Below are 21573 nucleotides of genomic sequence, written 5' to 3'. Positions count from 1 at the left end.
GTTTATCCCGTTTTGAAAGATCAAAGTCATTGAAAAATGTGTGAACACATCTTAAAAAAAAAAAAAAAACACAGCGCACCAATACAATTCAAATTCTTTGAATTGTAAAAAAAAATAGGAGCGCTATAATAGCCGGCTGAGAAGATGAGGGCGGCTATTAATAACCTATTATTATTCAAAACTCGATAAAGTGAATGTTTACAGAATTTTTCAAAGGTCAATTAAGTAAAAACGTTAAATTACTTGGAAAGCATGAAAATATAGCATCAACCCAACAGCGGAACGTAGTAAAGGCTGTTGTTATCAACCCATGTCTCATTTATAAAACACGACTACCTAGCTAGGAAGCGAGACATATCCAACTGGTAACCATTTTTAACGAGTGACATGGGTATCCAGATTTTCAAACTAATCATATTTTAACAACAGGATGAAACTTGGAAGAAAAACTGCTATAAATACCCTGTAAGCCCAGTACATTCATTCGTAGCACTTTGTCGGAACACGACATGTTGAGCAACCTCTGACCAGCAATCACTCCATCGAATGTCTGAATACCGAAGTCCTCATTGGTCGAAGGGATTGTTCCCTCACCTTAAAAATTGCAGCTCATGAGCCAAATATTATCAGCTTACTTTTCTTTAATGAACTCTCAAAAATTCATCACACGGACCACAAATTACTAAAAGGTATGCGATGTGTGTCGCTTTTGGGCCAAATATTGGAACATTACCCGAAAAACAGTTCACTTAGCTAGCAGTTCCAGCAAAATCTCAACATGACAATTTTCGGTTGCGATTATGTGTCTTTCAGATAACATCAATGTGTCATCAGCATAATATCATTGTTCGTCAGCATGTAATACAGCATATAATACTATTTCATCGTCAAAAAGCATGGTAATCATTACAATAACCTATTTATACCTACTATTGAGGTTTTCATTCGTAGCTTCATTAACAACAACAAAAAATTCAGAGATTCCTGTGAAGTTCATGATTCCTCTTGTAAATACATAATACTCTTATTGCAACCTCTCAGCCATACAGGACTCAGTGACAAGAAACAACAAATTAGTTGCTTGCCACATCTCTGAGCAAAAAATGCTCTATTTCAAGACAGGAGTTAATTTTAACAGCTGTTGCGTTTCAATCCTAGCATTACCTGCTTCAATCTTGACTCGAATGAGCCCTCTGTTCTTTCTGTCAGGGTGGGAGTCGTTGCCCTCTGCCACCTCGTGGGGTGAAAAGATGCGAGCATCTCCACAGGGAGTCGTGTTTATGTACAGGTGGAATCGGATACCTGCAAACATCACATTTTGGATAAATTCCAAGATTAAACCGAAATAAAAGAAATAATTTTTACCTCGCTAAACAATAAATATTACAACAGTTGAAGGCTATGATTAGTTTACTTCAAACCTTTGCAACTCATATCCGGATAATAGCTGCAAAATAGATGGTTTTTAATCTATTCTTAAAAAGAAAAACGAAAATGAAGACGAATCAAAAACTTGCCGTTCCAACATGCATGTAACATCAAAATTAAAATTTAAGGATACATCACGAGATAAATCCCTGAAATTGTTTAGGCCGGGTTCAGATGCACTTAAATGGCCTTCAATGCCAGGTTCACTTACGAATTCAAAAACTTAGTGCGGAACTTATTTATTGATTTAAGTAAGTTATGAACGCCCAAAAAAACTCTCACATCATTGCCCTGATAATTAAATGAAGTACAACACGCAATACACCAAACTAAAAACTGAACGAGAAAAACTAAAGCCATAGGCTTAAAATGATCAAAAATAAAAAAAAACACTTAAAAAAACAGACAAAAATTGCTTAAATTTAGTCTATCATCTTTTTAAAAACAGCTAAAACTCAAAAACAGCTGGCAGATTGCCAGAAAATAGCCGCAAGAGCATCGTAGATCTGCAGTCTCAAAAAACAATAAAAAAGGCAGACCAAAAAAATTCGTCTTTTCATTGAAAGCTGATATGTTATATTTTTGATTAAAAATCTGTATAATTTTTTGCTGCCTCTATTAGCTGCTCTCAAATAACCTTCATTTAGAGCGACACATACCCATTTGACCTTATCTCTTTGAATAAAAGTACATAAAAACCAATTTCAAAGTGAAGAAGTCATTTTTGAGAGTGAGGTAAGGCAAGTGTGACCAAAAACTTAATCATGCGAATGAACAAAAAAACTCGCTCCAATAAGAGCGAAAAATGACGTCAGACACGCACTTGAGTTGAAATTGCATGAACGAATGAACAAAAAGCAGATTTAAAGTGGTTGTGACGTCATATGGTCGTAACAAAAATCGCGTCGACGAAATAAAAAAAAATAGCAGGACAAGTCCTGAGGTACAATTCAAGGAATCTTCATTGACTAATAAAAAAAACTAGACCTAGAATGTACAATGAGTGAATTAGAAAAACAATTTCTAAAAAAATAGATAAAATAAAAAAAACAGAAAATCAATGTCAAAAATGGCTCTAGCGGGAACAAAAACCACTAGCGAGAAATGCAATTTTGATTCTAACAAAAACTAGGCCTAGAATGAAACATGAATGGATTAGGAAAACCATTTAGAAAAAAATCCAATAAAAAAAATTAAAAAAAACCAGAAAAAACCGAGGTGAAATTGCCGCAAGTGAACAAAAACCACCAGCTAGAAAGCGAATTTTTGTTCAAACACCCTTTTCTCACTGTACTTTAAAATTAGAGCTGAAATTTCACGCCGCAAAACCACTCGCTTTTTCGCTTCATTTCCTGTTTCGGTGTGACCAAAAGCATTACTCCAAATTGACTTCAAAAATCATGAAAATATGTGAACAGATCTTAAAAAAAGAGAGCGCCCCAAAACAATTGAAATTTTTTGAATTGTAAAAAACCAAGAGAAGGCCAATAATAGCCCCAGCTATCGCTGTGCGGCTGTTAATAACAATGATGTCGAAACCCCAACACAACCACTGAAACAGCTATTTTGAACCAAAGACCTCCCTAAAAGCTATCAAATTTGAAGCCGAATACAAAAACTGCTTAAAAAAGCAAAAACATAGCCGGAAAATTGCCAAAAAATAGCCGCCGTTGACTCGCTTGACTCATATTGGGATTGAAACAGAAAAAAACACAATAACAGAAAGAAAGAGATAGAATTTTAAAGTGCAAAATTTTTTTATTTGGTGCGCAAAGTTTGCATATTCGGTTAGATTCTTAAAATTACACTTAATTCAGCCTCTAAACTGAACGCTATTAAGCTTAAAACTAACGCCAGTTAGCAATCTCTCTAAAGAACTTTGACAACCTAATGCACTATGACTTAATAACCTCGCTTTATATGTTTATCCTGTTTCTTTTGATTTTGCTCTTTTGACTTTGATCGTATTCTCTACATTGCGTAATTCAATACGTGAAAAAAATTAAAATCTATTCAGTTGAAACAGTGAGTGAGGTAAGTCAGAAGTCAAAATCGTGACATGTAAAATGAAAAACGTGATCAAAAGGTAAAGCGAATTTTTTTAAAAAAAGAGCGCCTAAATAATAGCCGTTGAGAGGCTGACTGCGGCTACTAAAAAAGGCTCAAAATGGTACACTAAACATCATTTTTTGATTCAGATGGTCAAAAAGCTTTCAAACGACCTATTAGTAGTTTGGGTAAGCGATACAAACATCTTTGACAGAAAAAATTGGAGTTTAAACTTAAAAAATTGCTTTGAAAATGCGGCACGCGATCAGAAAAATTCGCTCGCTCAACGAAAATTTTTTAACCACACATACTTCTCTCGCTCTGTCTCAAAAATACATCGTGAACAGTAAATCACTCTCTTCTCTCTGCTCTTCAACAATTTGACCTGAACACTTCGTCTTCACGCATTTCACTTCCTGTTTCAAATACACTTCATAATTACCTATCAAAAAAGACGCTCCACCAATTCTCCTCTTCGAGTCCTAAAAAGGAGAGCGCCTAAATAATAACCGTCGAGAGGCTATTAAAAAACCCTCAATGCATTTCAGTAATCTGAGCTTTAGTTGTTTGCTACCAAAATAAACGTGCCAAGCTGGTAGACACAAGCCAATTTGGTGACAAGCCAACTGGTGACACGCATCAGGAGAGACACGCTGAGACACTTTGAGAATTATTTGACCTATTTGCTTCTAAAATTTGGAAAACCTAGTTAGATTATTTATGAGCTGCACATAATAGAGCGATCAATTTTTCTTCGTAGTATGCATAACATACCTCTCCTGACCCTATACCCGGATACAGCTTTCTTGCCACCACCACCTGGCGCTTCAGCCAAAACTTCCTCGTAGATAGTTCCTGCAGTGGTACTGTTGAGGGAGATCTTGCTCAACTCCGAGAAAAGGTACTTGCGCAAACAGCGACGAGACAGAACCTCTGCATGACAGTCATGCAAAGAAGTACCCGAGGTGCTCAGGTTCTCACCTTTCACAGTCTTCGTTCCTGCAAATCAACAAATAACATTTCATTAACAGATAACACAATGCGGCATTATGCAGCTGAAATACAATCTACAAAATACAACTGCGTCCAAGAAACCAGTATGATAAGAACGCAAAGCTATCTCAGAATCATTTAACAAAGTTTTCATGTCTGACACTGAACAAAACCTATACCAAAATTGAGAGCGCAATTTAGTTAAGCAGACTGCTGCGGCGCCTAGGAAATTTTCTTCTTCGCCAAAAAACAGTTTGTTTAGGAAAAAATAACTTAGAGGAAAACCCAAATCCGGTATTGAAAACAAGGAAACAGATCGATTTATAAAACTACCAACGGGGATTGTAGCCAGTTTAAATAAAATATTACGTTAAATTTGAGCATATCAAACAGAAGACAAATTTAAACAGAAAACTTGAAACATAACCGATTAAAGTTAGGCAAAAGGGGGTACATGGGGGTGTCAGTCGAGCACGTACAGTAGGGATCGAAGCCTAGCTAATTACTAGAATAACCAACAATACAAATATAACTGTTGCAAACTTCGGTTGAGAGCAAATAAAAACATAAAAGCTCAATTTAAAAAAAATTAGATCAAATCATTAATAAATGGTACGAAAATTGCCATAGAATTTAGATTATTACGAACAATCTGATTGGTCCCTAAACAGAACAATAAACAGGTGCACCAAAGTCAACGGAGTACAAATACAATATAAAAGTTGTCTATATAGAGAAAGCGTCTACTATTTGTTGTAAAAACGAGGAGGCTATTGTTCAAGAAAATAAATTAATTGACAGAAAATAGCCGTCAATGACTCCCATGAACCTGATTGGGACTGACACAAGAACAGAAAAAAATGTTTTACAAAAAATAAAGGGCAAAAATGAACGCTATTTCGATTGGATTTTGTAGTTAGAAACACTCCTATTTGATCAAGAGTGCATAAAGGTATTACATCAATACCAATAAGCATTAGAGCGCTTAACTACGATTAACTAGAACAAAGTTCAAATCCCGGCCACCTACAACTGTGATCCAAGTTCCTATTAAAAATTCATTTTTCGATAGTAATTCTGTTCAACTTAGGTTGCGTTGCTAAGCAACTGTTGTTTAAAAATACTTTGACCAAAGTGAGCAGAGAATGAAACTAAATTGGAGTCAAAAGGATTTCACGGAAAATGTCAAAAATGCGGCATACCTTAGACTTAAAGAGACACCACAAATTATGAGGTCCATTACATTAAATAACTAAAGAACTTCCCGAAACATTAATTTATTTCCGAAAAAATATTTCTGAATTATATATTGGCCCTTCATTTGTCTTGCAGTACTCAATTTACAGAAACAATCGTTTTACCCAATTGAAATTGGACAAAATTCTCTAGAAGTAGTAATTTATTTTTTAAAAATTGATAAAAACCATGTCAAATTCATCACAGCATTTAAAAGCGCAAAAAAACTATCTAACAAAAAACATCCAATAACAACCTAAAACAGTCAAAGTCCTTGCCAAAAAATCATTTTATGCGAAAAAAATTGCTTTGAAATTGGCGCACGTGGACCAAATGTAACCGACTAGCGTCAGAAGAATTGCTCTTATAGAACCGGCGAGCAGTTGGATTCAGTACTAGGCAGCAGGGCCCTAAGGATGCTAGCAGGGCCCCAAGGATGAGGGCGTGCATTCAGGAGTGGATGCCTCAAGGGGGTTCAAGCAAAGGTGTGCGTTTGGGGGCGGGGGTACACTAGGGGGATGGGAACCAAATCGCCAGATGGTAGAGGGTGGCAGGGGTGAAAGGATGGGGTGACAGGGGGGACGCAAGACCGCCTTTCACACCATGAAGAGATGTTTCCTCAAAACAGTTTCGGATACTTAGAGACTAGTAAGGCCTAAACAAGCTGCTCAGCCACTTAATGCCCACCGGGCTTTAGCCATTGATCCCATCTTGGAGGATAAAATGGACCTTTTCCGTTTGTGCTTCCCACCCCAGTACGATGTCTAGAGGGTGCAAATAATATGCACCCACAAAGCTGGGGGTCACGAACGGAAAAAAACCCGAAAAATCCGGTCATACGTAAAATCGAATTACAAGCACAGCCTGTAGGATACCCGAAACGGCTCGAAAAGTTGTGCAATATAAGCAACCCCAGCTTAAATAAATCAGAAATATCACAGAAGATATAACGAAAAAGTTGATAGCCTAATAAAACTAAGGAAACTGTCAGGACCGTAAGGTGGGCAGGGTGTCTGTAGTTTGAAAAAGGAGGCGGTACTTTTCTTGGCAAAAAATTTTACAAAATGACCTCGCGACCTCAAATATTACTAGCAGAACCTATTTACTATTTATTAGAACCTAAGCTACCGTTAGAGTCCAATGTTCTAGAAGAGAAATAAACGTTCTAATACAGAGGTCGATGATCCAAAACAAACAAGTCAAACTTCAAGTCATGCACAAACTTGCGTCAGCTAACACATTGACGGTAGAATACCAGAAACGACTTGAAGTCATGAAAGGTAATCACTATAAAAAAGCTTATCTTAAACAGACTTTTACAGGTGCCAGCGTAATGCGGGTGATGCTGGGCGGAAGTGGTGTGTTAGAGGAAGTTGCGGGGAGTAAGTAGTTTTTTTTGGGCGGGGGGGGGCAAAGAAATAGATCTTATAGGTAGGGGTAGAGGATAAAATGGATCTTTTTAGTTTCGGCCCCCAGTACTTTATGCACCCCCGTTATAGAGCATGTGCCATCACATAGTAAATCAATATGTTAAAATATGGCACGTGTGTCTGAGAGGTGCAAAAAATATGCACCCACTAAGCTGGGGGCACAAACGGAAAAGATCCAAAACAGCTTCACAAGAAAAAACCGGTCATTCGAAAAATTTCGTTACAAACATAGCCTGTATGGATACCGGAAATGACTCAAAAAATCGTGCAAGATAATCACTATCCCAAACTTAAATAAATATCACAGAAAAAATATATAACGAAGTTGATAGCCTATTAGAACTAAAGAAAGTGTAAGGACCGCGCTGAATGTCTGTAGTTTTAACAGGGAGGCGATACTGTTATTGGCAAAAATTTCACAAAATGACCTTGCTACCTCGAATATTACCAGCAGAACCTAATTACAATCTATTAGAACCCAAACCACAGTTAGAGTCCAATGTTCCAAAAGAGACATTAACGTTCTAATACAGAAGTCAATGATCCAAAACAAATGATCAAACCTCAAGTCATGAACAGACTTGCTCCAGCTTATAGAACCCAACCTGTAGAAAAACTATTTCACCTCTCGAGTCATAGGAACATGTTCCTGTTATAAAAATGACGGCAGCTATAAAGCAAAAACCGATGTCTACCACCCATTGCACTTCTATCACGAAACAACGAAACATTGTCTACCCTTTTTGCTGTTTAGTCGTTTAGAACTCCTTTTTACTATATCCGTCTGAGTCAAACACCATTTGCGTTACTTTGCGTCAATTAGTGCATTGGAAGCTTAATACAGTGCAATAATCAGAAGTTTGAATGTAAAAAACTGCCTGGATATTCCGTTAGTTGGCGATTGATAATCGGCTTTTGTTTCTCTAAGCGACACATTCTTTTGGAGAGATGATGAGTCCTGAAGAGTAAAACGCAATTAACAGTAATGAAAAGTCAGACAATTTTCATTACTATAGCTTCCATTATTCATTTACTTCGTAGACATTAATCTCATTGGCCGTTGGATATAATACAGATCAATCAACAGGAGTTAAGTTTACTACGAATATTTATTGTTGAATTGCCTCAAATGTTGACAGAAATCAATGATCATAAAACTAAATATTACCAGAAAAAAAGAGAATGAACAATGAACACAAGAATTTATTTTCTCATAAAAAATTTTTGATACTTTATCTTTGCGCTTCTTAAATCAGTGGCTAAAATATCTATGCTTCTTTGCCAAAAATTTTATCGAGCTCCATTATATAAGTGAATAAGGATTATAAGGATTATGAGTGAATTGGGAAAACATTTCTAAAATATCAGATCAAAAAAATTTAAAAAACAAAAATCAACATCAAAATGCCGCAGTTGAACAAAAAATCACTAGCGGGAAATGGAAATTTGGTTCAAATAAAAAATAGACCTACAATGAACTATGAAGGGATTTGGAAAACCATTTAGAAAAAATAAAAAAACAGTGAAAATCAAAGTGACATTGCCGCATGTGAACAAAAAAACCGCTAGCGAGAAAGCGAATTCTTGTTCAAACACCGTTTTCCCACTCTAAATTAAAATCAGAAAGAAAAAATTTCATAATATAAAACCATTCGCTTTTTCGCTCCACTTCATGTTTCGGCGTGACCAAAATCACTACTCCAATTCGACTTCAAAAATCTTGAAAATGTGAACAGATCTTGAAAAACATAGTCGGAAGAACTCCGGAAGCGACACGAAGTGGAAATCCACCTAAACGCCATCCAACTACTCATCAGACAAAACGAGCTTCCACTAATTTATGATTATCTTGAAACAAAACCATAATACAAAATAAAAGTAAAAACAAGAAAATATATAACGAAGTTGATAGCCTATTAGAACTAAAGAAAGTGTAAGGACCGCGCTGAATGTCTGTAGTTTTAACAGGGAGGCGATACTGTTATTGGCAAAAATTTCACAAAATGACCTTGCTACCTCGAATATTACCAGCAGAACCTAATTACAATCTATTAGAACCCAAACCACAGTTAGAGTCCAATGTTCCAAAAGAGACATTAACGTTCTAATACAGAAGTCAATGATCCAAAACAAATGATCAAACCTCAAGTCATGAACAGACTTGCTCCAGCTTATAGAACCCAACCTGTAGAAAAAGTATTTCACCTCTCGAGTCATAGGAACATGTTCCTGTTATAAAAATGACGGCAGCTATAAAGCAAAAACCGATGTCTACCACCCATTGCACTTCTATCACGAAACAACGAAACATTGTCTACCCTTTTTGCTGTTTAGTCGTTTAGAACTCCTTTTTACTATATCCGTCTGAGTCAAACACCATTTGCGTTACTTTGCGTCAATTAGTGCATTGGAAGCTTAATACAGTGCAGTAATCAGAAGTTTGAATGTAAAAAACTGCCTGGATATTCCGTTAGTTGGCGATTGATAATCGGCTTTTGTTTCTCTAAGCGACACATTCTTTTGGAGAGATGATGAGTCCTGAAGAGTAAAACGCAATTAACAGTAATGAAAAGTCAGACAATTTTCATTACTATAGCTTTCATTATTCATTTACTTCGTAGACATTAATCTCATTGGCCGTTGGATATAATACAGATCAATCAACAGGAGTTAAGTTTACTACGAATATTTATTGTTGAATTGCCTCAAATGTTGACAGAAATCAATGATCATAAGTCTAAATATTACCAGAAAAAAAGAGAATGAACAATGAACACAAGAATTTATTTTCTCATAAAAAATTTTTGATACTTTATCTTTGCGCTTCTTAAATCAGTGGCTAAAATATCTATGCTTCTTTGCCAAAAATTTTATCGAGCTCCATTATATAAGTGAATAAGGATTATAAGGATTATGAGTGAATTGGGAAAACATTTCTAAAATATCAGATCAAAAAAATTTAAAAAACAAAAATCAACATCAAAATGCCGCAGTTGAACAAAAAATCACTAGCGGGAAATGGAAATTTGGTTCAAATAAAAAATAGACCTACAATGAACTATGAAGGGATTTGGAAAACCATTTAGAAAAAATAAAAAAACAGTGAAAATCAAAGTGACATTGCCGCATTTGAACAAAAAACCGCTAGCGAGAAAGCGAATTCTTGTTCAAACACCGTTTTCCCACTCTAAATTAAAATCAGAAAGAAAAAATTTCATAATATAAAACCATTCGCTTTTTCGCTCCACTTCATGTTTCGGCGTGACCAAAATCACTACTCCAATTCGACTTCAAAAATCTTGAAAATGTGAACAGATCTTGAAAAACATAGTCGGAAGAACTCCGGAAGCGACTCGAAGTGGAAATCCACCTAAACGCCATCCAACTACTCATCAGACAAAACGAGCTTCCACTAATTTATGATTATCTTGAAACAAAACCATAATACAAAATAAAAGTAAAAACAAGAAAATATATAACGAAGTTGATAGCCTATTAGAACTAAAGAAAGTGTAAGGACCGCGCTGAATGTCTGTAGTTTTAACAGGGAGGCGATACTGTTATTGGCAAAAATTTCACAAAATGACCTTGCTACCTCGAATATTACCAGCAGAACCTAATTACAATCTATTAGAACCCAAACCACAGTTAGAGTCCAATGTTCCAAAAGAGACATTAACGTTCTAATACAGAAGTCAATGATCCAAAACAAATGATCAAACCTCAAGTCATGAACAGACTTGCTCCAGCTTATAGAACCCAACCTGTAGAAAAAGTATTTCACCTCTCGAGTCATAGGAACATGTTCCTGTTATAAAAATGACGGCAGCTATAAAGCAAAAACCGATGTCTACCACCCATTGCACTTCTATCACGAAACAACGAAACATTGTCTACCCTTTTTGCTGTTTAGTCGTTTAGAACTCCTTTTTACTATATCCGTCTGAGTCAAACACCATTTGCGTTACTTTGCGTCAATTAGTGCATTGGAAGCTTAATACAGTGCAGTAATCAGAAGTTTGAATGTAAAAAACTGCCTGGATATTCCGTTAGTTGGCGATTGATAATCGGCTTTTGTTTCTCTAAGCGACACATTCTTTTGGAGAGATGATGAGTCCTGAAGAGTAAAACGCAATTAACAGTAATGAAAAGTCAGACAATTTTCATTACTATAGCTTTCATTATTCATTTACTTCGTAGACATTAATCTCATTGGCCGTTGGATATAATACAGATCAATCAACAGGAGTTAAGTTTACTACGAATATTTATTGTTGAATTGCCTCAAATGTTGACAGAAATCAATGATCATAAGTCTAAATATTACCAGAAAAAAAGAGAATGAACAATGAACACAAGAATTTATTTTCTCATAAAAAATTTTTGATACTTTATCTTTGCGCTTCTTAAATCAGTGGCTAAAATATCTATGCTTCTTTGCCAAAAATTTTATCGAGCTCCATTATATAAGTGAATAAGGATTATAAGGATTATGAGTGAATTGGGAAAACATTTCTAAAATATCAGATCAAAAAAATTTAAAAAACAAAAATCAACATCAAAATGCCGCAGTTGAACAAAAAATCACTAGCGGGAAATGGAAATTTGGTTCAAATAAAAAATAGACCTACAATGAACTATGAAGGGATTTGGAAAACCATTTAGAAAAAATAAAAAAACAGTGAAAATCAAAGTGACATTGCCGCATTTGAACAAAAAACCGCTAGCGAGAAAGCGAATTCTTGTTCAAACACCGTTTTCCCACTCTAAATTAAAATCAGAAAGAAAAAATTTCATAATATAAAACCATTCGCTTTTTCGCTCCACTTCATGTTTCGGCGTGACCAAAATCACTACTCCAATTCGACTTCAAAAATCTTGAAAATGTGAACAGATCTTGAAAAACATAGTCGGAAGAACTCCGGAAGCGACTCGAAGTGGAAATCCACCTAAACGCCATCCAACTACTCATCAGACAAAACGAGCTTCCACTAATTTATGATTATCTTGAAACAAAACCATAATACAAAATAAAAGTAAAAACAAGAAAATCAAATCTGTCAAAATATAATAAATCATCAGATCAAACTTTGTCATAAATTGAGATTCCGAAATAACTATCTCTGAAATAACTATCTTATTTCATCGAAACAACTAGTACTACTAAAACCAATTATGAGGTTTTTTAAAAAATACTTGAAGCCAAATCATGAAAAAATAAGCTCTTACAAACTTGGACTAAAAAACTGGAAAAAGTTAATAAATTTTTCAATACTACAAAAAGCACATAAATTCAAAGAAAATTCCTTTTGCCCAATAAGGTATCCAGACGCTCGCAAAACAAAAGGTAAGTCATAATAGGCTAAAAAAACTTGTATTAAAACAGAAAAATGAAAAACTGCTTAAAAAAATCAGAGAAAAATAGTTTCAATTTTCGCCATTTTTTGTCATATTTCTTAACAAAATTTTTTCTCGTGTCTCATTTCCTGCATCACAATTCACTCCAATAAAATTGATTAAAAAAGGATTTCTCCTCTTCGGGTCGTAAAAAAACACCTCTTCGTAAAAAATACTTCTCCAATACCCCTCTTCGAGTCGTTTCTTTAAATTGTAAAAACCAAGATCACCGCAATATAGCTCCGCTCAGCTTACAGCTATAAAAACAGTATGATTCATGAAATAATTTTCCTTAACGACCGTTGCACATCGTCTTGATTCATAACGAGACAAATACTATCTTGAACAAAAATAAACATAGCTGGCAGATTGCCAGAAAATAGCCGCAATAGATTCGTAGATCGGCAGTCTAAAAAAACAGTAAAAAAGACAGACCAAAGAAATTTGTATTTTCATTGAACGCTGATCTGGTTTATTTTGATTAAAAATCTGTATAAGTTATTGCTGCCTCTATTAGCTGATCTCAAATAACCTTCATTTAGAGTGACACACACCCATTTGACCTTATCTCTTTGAATTAAAGTAAATAAAAGACAATTTCAAAGTGAGGAAGTCATTTTTGAGAGTGAGGTAAGTCAAGTGTGACCAAAAATTTAATCACGCGAATGAACAAAAAAACTCGCTCCACTAAGAGCGAAAAATGACGTCACGCATGCAATTCAGTTGAAATTGCATGAAAGAATGAACAAAAAGTGGCTGTGACGTCATATGGTCGTAACAAAAATCATGACGACGAAATAAAAAAACATAGCAGGACAAGTCCTGACGTACAATTCAAAGAATTTTCATTGACTAAACAGAAAACTAGACCGAGAACAGACTATAAATGGATTGGGAAAACCATTTACAAAAAAAATCCGATCCAAAAAATCGAAAAAACAGTAAACATACCCGGCAGATTGCCGGAAAATAGCCGCCGTTGATTACAATAAGCATGATTGGAATTGAACGAATAGAATATATTGAAAAAAAAAGATTTTTGTACAAAAATATTTTTTAAGTCGGATTTATTTTGATGGCATTTCGTAGTTGAACACACTTCTGTTTCTTAGAGAGAGGCTACAGGGGCTACTATCAACAAAAAAACTCGCTCCACTAAGAGAGTTAGAGGTGGTAACTAAGACTTATAGGAACGACGTTCAAATAGCGGGCATCTAAAATTGGGCTTTATGGGTTTATCCCGTTTCTATTTCTGACTTCAATTTTTTATACCGACTCTTTTCATTTTGAATTGCTTTGCTTAGCAACTGATGTTCAAATTCACTTTTAGCAGAATGAGAGAAGAGAGAAACTAGCCTAGAGAAGTCAAAAAGATTTCACGCAAAATGTCGAAAAAGCGGCAAAATGGTAAAGCGAAAAAAAGTTTGACGAAGTAAAAAAAAATACGAGCGCAATAATAGCCGGCTGAGAAGATGAGGGCGGCTATTAAAAATCAGAGTGAAATTGCCGCATGTGAACAAAAAACCACTACCGAGAAACCAAATTTTTGTTCAAACACCGTTTTCGCACTCTACTTTAAAATTAGAGCGAAAAAAATTCACGCCGCAAAACCACTTGCTTTTTCGCTCCATTTCCTGTTTCGGCGTGACCAAAATCACCACTCCAATTTGACTTCAAAAATCATGAAAATGTGTGAACAGATCTTAAAAAAAAGACAGCGCCCCAATACAATTAAAATTCTTTGAATTGTAAAAATTCTTTGAATTGTAAAAAACCAAGAGAAGGTCAATAATAGCCTCAGCTATCGCTGTGCGGCTATTAATCAAAATTTCATTAGAACATGTCATGAGCTTAATCCTACTTCCAAAATATACTTCAATACAACAATCACTGTTACAGCCAAATAAGCATGTAACTGTAATATTTATGTTATCCGAAATAATCTGCTCACAGGCAATGAAAAGCAAAATAATTTCACGGGATGGAGAAGACACTCAGAATAGATCCAACATAGGATTCTCCGCGAGACCTGTAACCGACCTGTGGTGACTGAAATGAGCCTGTAATCATCCCACTCCTCATTGGTGGTCATCACAACGCCTGCTATCACTTTGTACTTGTTGTAGTTGCTCGTCCGTGTCAGCTCCATAAACTTGTCCTTCACCAGCTTCTGGATCTGGTTGGCGAATTCGAACTGAAATTAGAGCAGAATATAGTGTCGTTAGCTATAGATGGATTAAAACGAAACGAGTTTCAGCGAATGGAGTTGAAATGGATAACTTAAACTCTTTCTCTTCCGCGAAACGGTTCCACAGGTTAACAATTTGCGTTAAAGTTGAGTCTTTAGCAACCACAAAACCGCTGAAATTAGTCCGAATTACTAATAAAAAGATTTTCGAAAACTTAAAAAAAACTCAAAATTGCGGAACGAGGATTTTTGAACGAAACCTGGCAAAGACCAAATATAATTTGACTATCACTCCACAGCTGTTGAAACTCAGCGCAAAACAATGGCACAGATGGAACGAGTGGCTATGTATTTTATTACTCAAAAATGACTCGATAAAATTAAAACCAAGAACACTTACACCGAAAAAGCAGCTTATAAGAACAAAAACTAAAATCTGATCACATTATTTACAACGCTGTCTACAGTGATATATAAGTTCTGACATCCCAAAATTTTTTCTCAAAACACTTGTTATGTGTTCAAAAGGAGACTACCAATGCGTACCAAGACACAACAAAGAATAACACCCAGAAGCTCAGGAAGAAAAAAAGAACTTAATTAATCTCAGATAAAACTGGTCCATCAAAAACACAGGTGTCTACCTGTCTGAACGGAAATATGTGGAACTAAAAAATTGCACACAAAAAATATTAAGCGAACTTTTAAAAACGCGAAAAAATAGATGACAGTATGCTAGGGAATAGTCGAGATAGCTTTGCCGATATCGAGTTTCGATAAGGTAATAAAAAACAGACCGAAAAAGTAATTTTTGTTTTTATTTATTGATGGATATATAGTTTGATTAAGAATAAGTATAGATTATTGCTGCTTCTATTAGCTGCTCTAAAAGCCTGCAATCATAGTTACAAACACTTAAATGGCCTCATCTATTTGAACTAAAGGACAGAAAATTCATTTTGACAAAGAGGAAAGTCACTTTTAAGACTGAAAAAATCATAAGCGAATAAAAATGTAACCATGCGAAAGAAAAAAACTCGCTAATAAGAGTGAAAAAAGACGTCAAGCACAAAATTTAGTCGAAATTCAATGAATGAAAACAAAAAGGAGATTTGAAGTGATCGTAACGTCATATGGTCGTAACAAACAAATTGAGGATGAAAAAAACAAAGCAGGATGAGTCATGAATTACAATCGACAGAATCTCCATTGACAAAACAAAAATCAGGCCTAGAAATGACTAGGAATTGGTAGGGAAAACCATTAAGAAAAAAAAGCCATCAAAAAACGGTAAAAAATAAGTTAAATTGCAGCACGTAAGTAAACGAAGAAAAAACAGAAAAAACAACCAAGAAAGCAATCTTTTGTTCAAACACCGTCTTTAACTCTTGTTGCAAAAAAACCACGTTTGACTTCAAAAAGCTTGAAAATGTGAGCACAGATATTAAAAAAGACAGCGCCCTAATATTAATTCAAATTGTTTAATTTGTAAAAAAACAAGAGAAGGCCAATAATAGTCCCGGCTTCTGCAAAAAAGAAAGACATCAAAAATGGGCATAAATAGTCCAAAATTATACTTTTTCAGTATTTTTTCTGAAACAAAAAGAACATAAAACTGATTCTCATCAAACGAAAAAGTCACCTAAAATACCTGAACGACTAAAAGCTACCACGACACTCTCTATATAATGTAGGCGTTGCCAAACTTTGGAAAATCATTGCTATTGCTGTTTTTGATAAAATTTTGAAACTATTCTATCAGAGCTTTTTTGGAGATTTGGAGAGCACTTTTAAACTTTATTTTGTTCGCTCTCTAAAAACGGCGTGCGCTGTTTTTTAAAAAAATAAAAATAAGCCACCAAAATTCGGGTTCTTTGACACAGCTTTTGATGACTCTAGAATTTTTATTGTTATCAAAAAATCACAGCTTTTCATTAAGTGTTTTGCAAAAAGTTTCCTTTTAAGGCGACAGTTAACATCGGATTTGAACTAGATTTATCTAATTACAAATTATGAACACAAAACTAAAAAGAAATGGGGACAAACTAAAAACAAGCTAAGATGCACACAGAAAACTTTTAAGCCATCGCTAGACCATATCTCTTAGTTTCCCTAGGGACTTAGTTCCCTTAAGCCGGAATACTGGACACAAGGTCCATGATCGGCTAAATTATACGTTCAAAATTTTAAAGAGAACAAAATAATGGTAAAAACATCATTTTTGAAAGTAATTAAAAAACAAAGTAAAGATTAAAACCTAGCTGGCAGATTGCTGGCAGTCTCGGAAAGATAGTAACAAAAGCAGATCAAAAAATTTTCTCTTTATAAAATGATGAGATGTTAAAGTTTGATTAAGAATCTGTATGAAGAATTGCTGCTTTTATTAACTGCCCCTATAGAACCATTTAATTAGAGTGACACACATTCACTTGGCCTTATTGTTTTGGATTAAAGTCAAGAAAAGTCAAATTCAGTGAAAAAGTCATTTTTGAGAGTGATTTGTCACGCGTGACTAAAAACTTATTCACACGAATGAACAAAAGTTCGCAACAATAAGAGTGAGAAATGACATCACACAAGCAATGTAGTTGACATTGCATAAAAGAATGAAGAAAAAGATTTGAAGTGATTGTCACGTCATATGGTCGTAACAAAATCTTAATAACAAAATCGAACGACGAAATAAAAAAATTGCCCGAAGAATTCCGGGAACGACTCGAAGTCGTATACCAAAAAAACCTGCATTTCAAACAGCGAAAATCCTATTGCAGAACGCATCAATGCAGAGAAAACAACAATCTTATGTCAAGCAAAAATATTTTGCCAGAACAAATTAACATGAAAAACTTAGGAAAATTCAATATTTTTCATGTAGTACAAGTACAGATACAAACACAAAACGCTGTTTCATAATGAAAACTGATAATCTAACCACAAAAAATCAGCCAAGCAAAAATAAGCTCACACAGTTCTATTTTTGAGGAAAAGAAGAGAAAACGAGAGAAAATCATGGTGTGAAATTCTTTTTTTTGTCAAATTTCACAAAAAGAGACAAATTTGTAGCAAAACAAACTTTATTTCTTTGCAGTAAACAGAGTATACAAGCCTGAGGCTCTAATTCAATCATCAAGAAAATCAATACAATGACAGGCAAAAGTAGGCTAAAAATCAGCAAAATATTTGGAAAACCTTCGAATTAGCGTTAAATCCCGTTTTTTTCGAAAAGGTATCAAAACAGGCTGAATGTTATTTATTTTATCTACAATTACCAGTTGGACAACATAAATTCTTAAAACTAAAAAAAGCTGCGAAAAGAACCACGTGAACAAATACTTCATTCACTTAGCGAATTTTTTTACTCATTAATTTCTCGCTCTCCTTCAGAAAAAGGTATACACAAATTAACAACTCCTTCTTTTCTCCGCTCTCCAAATTTGATCACTGGAATAATTTTCTCAAATTTTATTCACTACCCGAGCTTCGGGTTTCTTTGCTCGCTCACGTTGCTGGAAGAATTCCGGCAGCCACTGGAAGCACAAGAGCTCGACAAAAAAATCGCAAATGCAACTTTTTACCTCAACAGGTTTTATTTCGAAAATGCTTAATTTTATACTGCTTATCACCACTAGAATTGCTGCCATATTTCGTATTTCTAAAAATATTTGGTATCGTTAAAAAAGACCAAAATTCTTAGGATAGGCTCGGAAATCTGAAAAAGGTAAAAATTGTCATGAAAAAATTAATGATGTTTGTCTTTGAAAAATGTAACTCTGCAATCATCTCTAGTACCCATAAAACATTGAAATCATAAAGTAGATAAGAAATCTTAGAAACTCAACTGAATTTTTCAAAAGAAAGAATACTTAAATTCGGGATTCAGACAACTAATACATTTATCGATTTGGAATCACTGCAATTTAGACAAAAATAAAATCTACTTGTCTTTTATTGGAGATATGATAGACAATGAGTTTATACTATTACAAAAACCAAATAAATCATTGAAAAGACGAAAGAAACCGAACAAAATTCAACGTAAAGTTGTTTGAAAACAAAACCGATGCCGCAAGAAAATTCGCAGGAATAATCAATTAGTCAAAGTTTTTGGAAAAAGAATTGCAGCGAATTTTCAGTGTTGCATTAAGCTGAACGAAATTAACTGCAAACCAAATAAATCACAGAAATCAATCCATTAGGAGAAAACTGGAGTCAGAGCCGCTATAATGTTTAGAATATAGACGCATTGTAAGAAACACAAACAAAAATTACTTCTTGATTTTTGAAAATCAAATAAAAAATAGGATAGCAATAGTAGATACACTTCATTATAACTTTCGAGATTTTATAAAACTGAAAAAAATTTACTGACTTTCAAAGACCTAACGCCAAAAAATCAATTATCAATAAAATTAAAATTAAATCCTTAATGATTCACAAAACGACTATTTGCAGTAATGAAAACCAAAACACAAACAAAAAACAGAGAAAAAATGGACTAAAACTGCCAAAATTGTAGTAGCATATGTACCCTTTTATAAAACAAGAAAAAAACAGATCAATTTCAACATGACAAATTTGACACATGAAAAAAAGCCAAAAAAGAAGACACAAAAAAGCCAAAAATTAACTCAAAATTAACAAAACTGGCGACAAATTTGAACTTGCAACGCATTATTAGTCTCTCAAAACACTGCGATATCAATTTCTCAGGACTACATTTCAAAATAGCATCAAATAAAAATTAAAAAAAAAACAAATTACAGGCAAAAAAAGCATTTCAACGTCGAAATGTCATTCCCCGAAAGCGGGACATGATCAAAAAACTTGACTCGCTCAAAAATAATTAGCGCACACTGCATCTTTACTCACTTCCACTTTTAGGCCAAAAAACCGTCTGAACAAATAGTACTTCTGGTTTTTAAAAAACCTCAAGAAAACCAATACCCCTTTTAGAGTCGTAAGAGAGGGTCGTAAAAAACCAAGAGAGGGCCAATAATAGCTTCAGCGATTGCTTTGCGGCTATTAAAAATGTTAACGGCTTATGATTAGCGATACCTGTAAACAGATAAACAGATTGTAAAAAGTATTAAACATAACCGACTAAGGTCGGGCGAATTGCTCTCAAACGACCGGCGAGCGATTGGCTTCGTCAGTAGCTAGGCACGGTTTAGTGAGGCTAGCTTTAGCTAAATTGAAGGGGCGTAAGTGAGCGCAGCGGGGGGGGGGGGTGATGGGGTGGCAACAGTGGGGGGTCAATCTCTAAGAACCGCCCTTCGAACCATAAGTATAGGTCTCTGTGAATCGCATACTTCAAGGCTAGTGAGCTGAAAGGCTGTAAGAGCACTTAATGCCCGCTGGGCGCTACCTGTTTATCCCATTTTTGCTACAAATTAATGAGGTTTACTAGAAACTAATTATTCTTATAGGTAAGCTAGTTCTTACAATCCCGTTGGTAGTTGAGGGAAAATAAGTTAGGGCCTGAAAATTAAGTTTTAGGTTTGACAACATTGTATAATGATTGATTAGGTGCGTGTTCTATACACGCGTCAATGACAAAGCTAAAAACTAAAGAACTAAGTTGATCTGTATCGCCGCTTGAGATCCTGAAGGCTTTTACCCCTAGATCTTTAAATCACGGATAGATGTGCAAGAAGATAACAATGAAGCTGGTTCAACCGAATATTTGTGAGCTATTTTGCTTCTCTGATCAATTCAAAGTTAATGCGCATTATTGTTTCTTCAGACAAAATCATTTTGTCCGCAAAAGGATCAGATTCAGGATACTAACGTGTGTTAATGCATAAGGGTCACCCGCGGGAGCCTCTTCTCCAGCAACAGAAGTGTTAGCCACATTGGCTGGATTTGAGATTCCGAAGTGCTTGTGTAGGATCTGGACTGCAACCTTGAACTTGGCATCTTTTTTGCTCCTCCCAGTTGCGTAATACTCTTCACCATTGTACAAGGCCTAGTCAATCAGGTCGAGACTTTAAATCAACCAAACCCCACTTTTCTACCCTGCTATATCTATCTCCTTAACTCAGAACAAAAATGCTCAGAGCAGATCTGTCGTTGGAAACTTCAGTTGTATAATTCACTCTTGCAAAATGACCAATGCGTTGCATAGATATCTCTGAGCCTTTCAATAACGAGAAAATTCAAAAATGATCGGGAAGCTGCTAAGTTTGAAAATTCTCAGCGATACAAAATAATGCACTTCACTTTCATTTTAAAGTTACAAATTCTCAACTTCAAGTAAAATTTCTAGGCTTCAAGTCAGCCAAATAATTAATTCAATCCCTTGACTTCAGATTCCAACGACTGATCTTCTTGATTCAGTTCCAACAGCTCAGAAACTTCTTTTTAGCATAGCAGAGAGTGATAAAGTGATATCTGACTGATCCATAGTCTTGGCACAAACTGACTAGGATAGGTCAATCTCAATTTCAGCCCCCGAATGGGTCAAAGTTGACAAACGAAAACACTGAGGCTACAAACATGTCAACATATATTTCAGTATATCAGTGTAATGTTTTTGAATGATCTCTCAAACACACATGATGGAAAAACAACATGACACAAGACATAAATCTATCAACAGAAATTTCAAATCAACAGAATTTTTCAGCCAACTTTTGTTCATCGCAGCATTTGATAGGACATTCGAAATTCTAAAGGTAGCGAGCTCCGCAAATCTGCATTTGCTAATAATGTACGACGCCATTTGCAATTTTAAAAATTCAACTCAAGAAGGTCAAGCACACAGAATTCAATGAGGCGTGTTCGTAGTTTTAAACTATGCTAAACTGGCGGATACTTCTATTACTTGTTATCAGACACACGCCACTTTCTAGA

The 21573-nt window shown here is 35.0% G+C and overlaps 1 protein-coding gene across 3 annotated transcripts in view; it reads right to left on the bottom strand.

Annotated features, from left to right (window-relative positions):
• The window catches only part of LOC142344589 (double-stranded RNA-specific editase Adar-like), a 96286-nt gene that overhangs the window by 11630 nt on the left and 63083 nt on the right, over positions 1 to 21573 (bottom strand). For all 3 annotated transcript variants that reach the window (XM_075396379.1, XM_075396380.1, XM_075396381.1), the window contains 5 exons: positions 20510 to 20686; positions 14574 to 14727; positions 4252 to 4476; positions 1165 to 1302; positions 463 to 594 (listed from right to left, as the gene is read on the bottom strand). In XM_075396379.1, coding sequence (XP_075252494.1) covers positions 463 to 594; positions 1165 to 1302; positions 4252 to 4476; positions 14574 to 14727; positions 20510 to 20686 — 826 coding nt within the window. The remainder of the gene's footprint in view (positions 1 to 462; positions 595 to 1164; positions 1303 to 4251; positions 4477 to 14573; positions 14728 to 20509; positions 20687 to 21573) is intronic.

This window comes from Convolutriloba macropyga, chromosome 8 (assembly GCF_964194025.1).
Source record: "Convolutriloba macropyga chromosome 8, txConMacr16.3, whole genome shotgun sequence".
NCBI classification, from domain to species: Eukaryota; Metazoa; Xenacoelomorpha; order Acoela; family Convolutidae; genus Convolutriloba; species Convolutriloba macropyga.
Note: the sequence above shows the minus strand (reverse complement) of the source record. Positions and strands in the feature narration are given on the sequence as shown.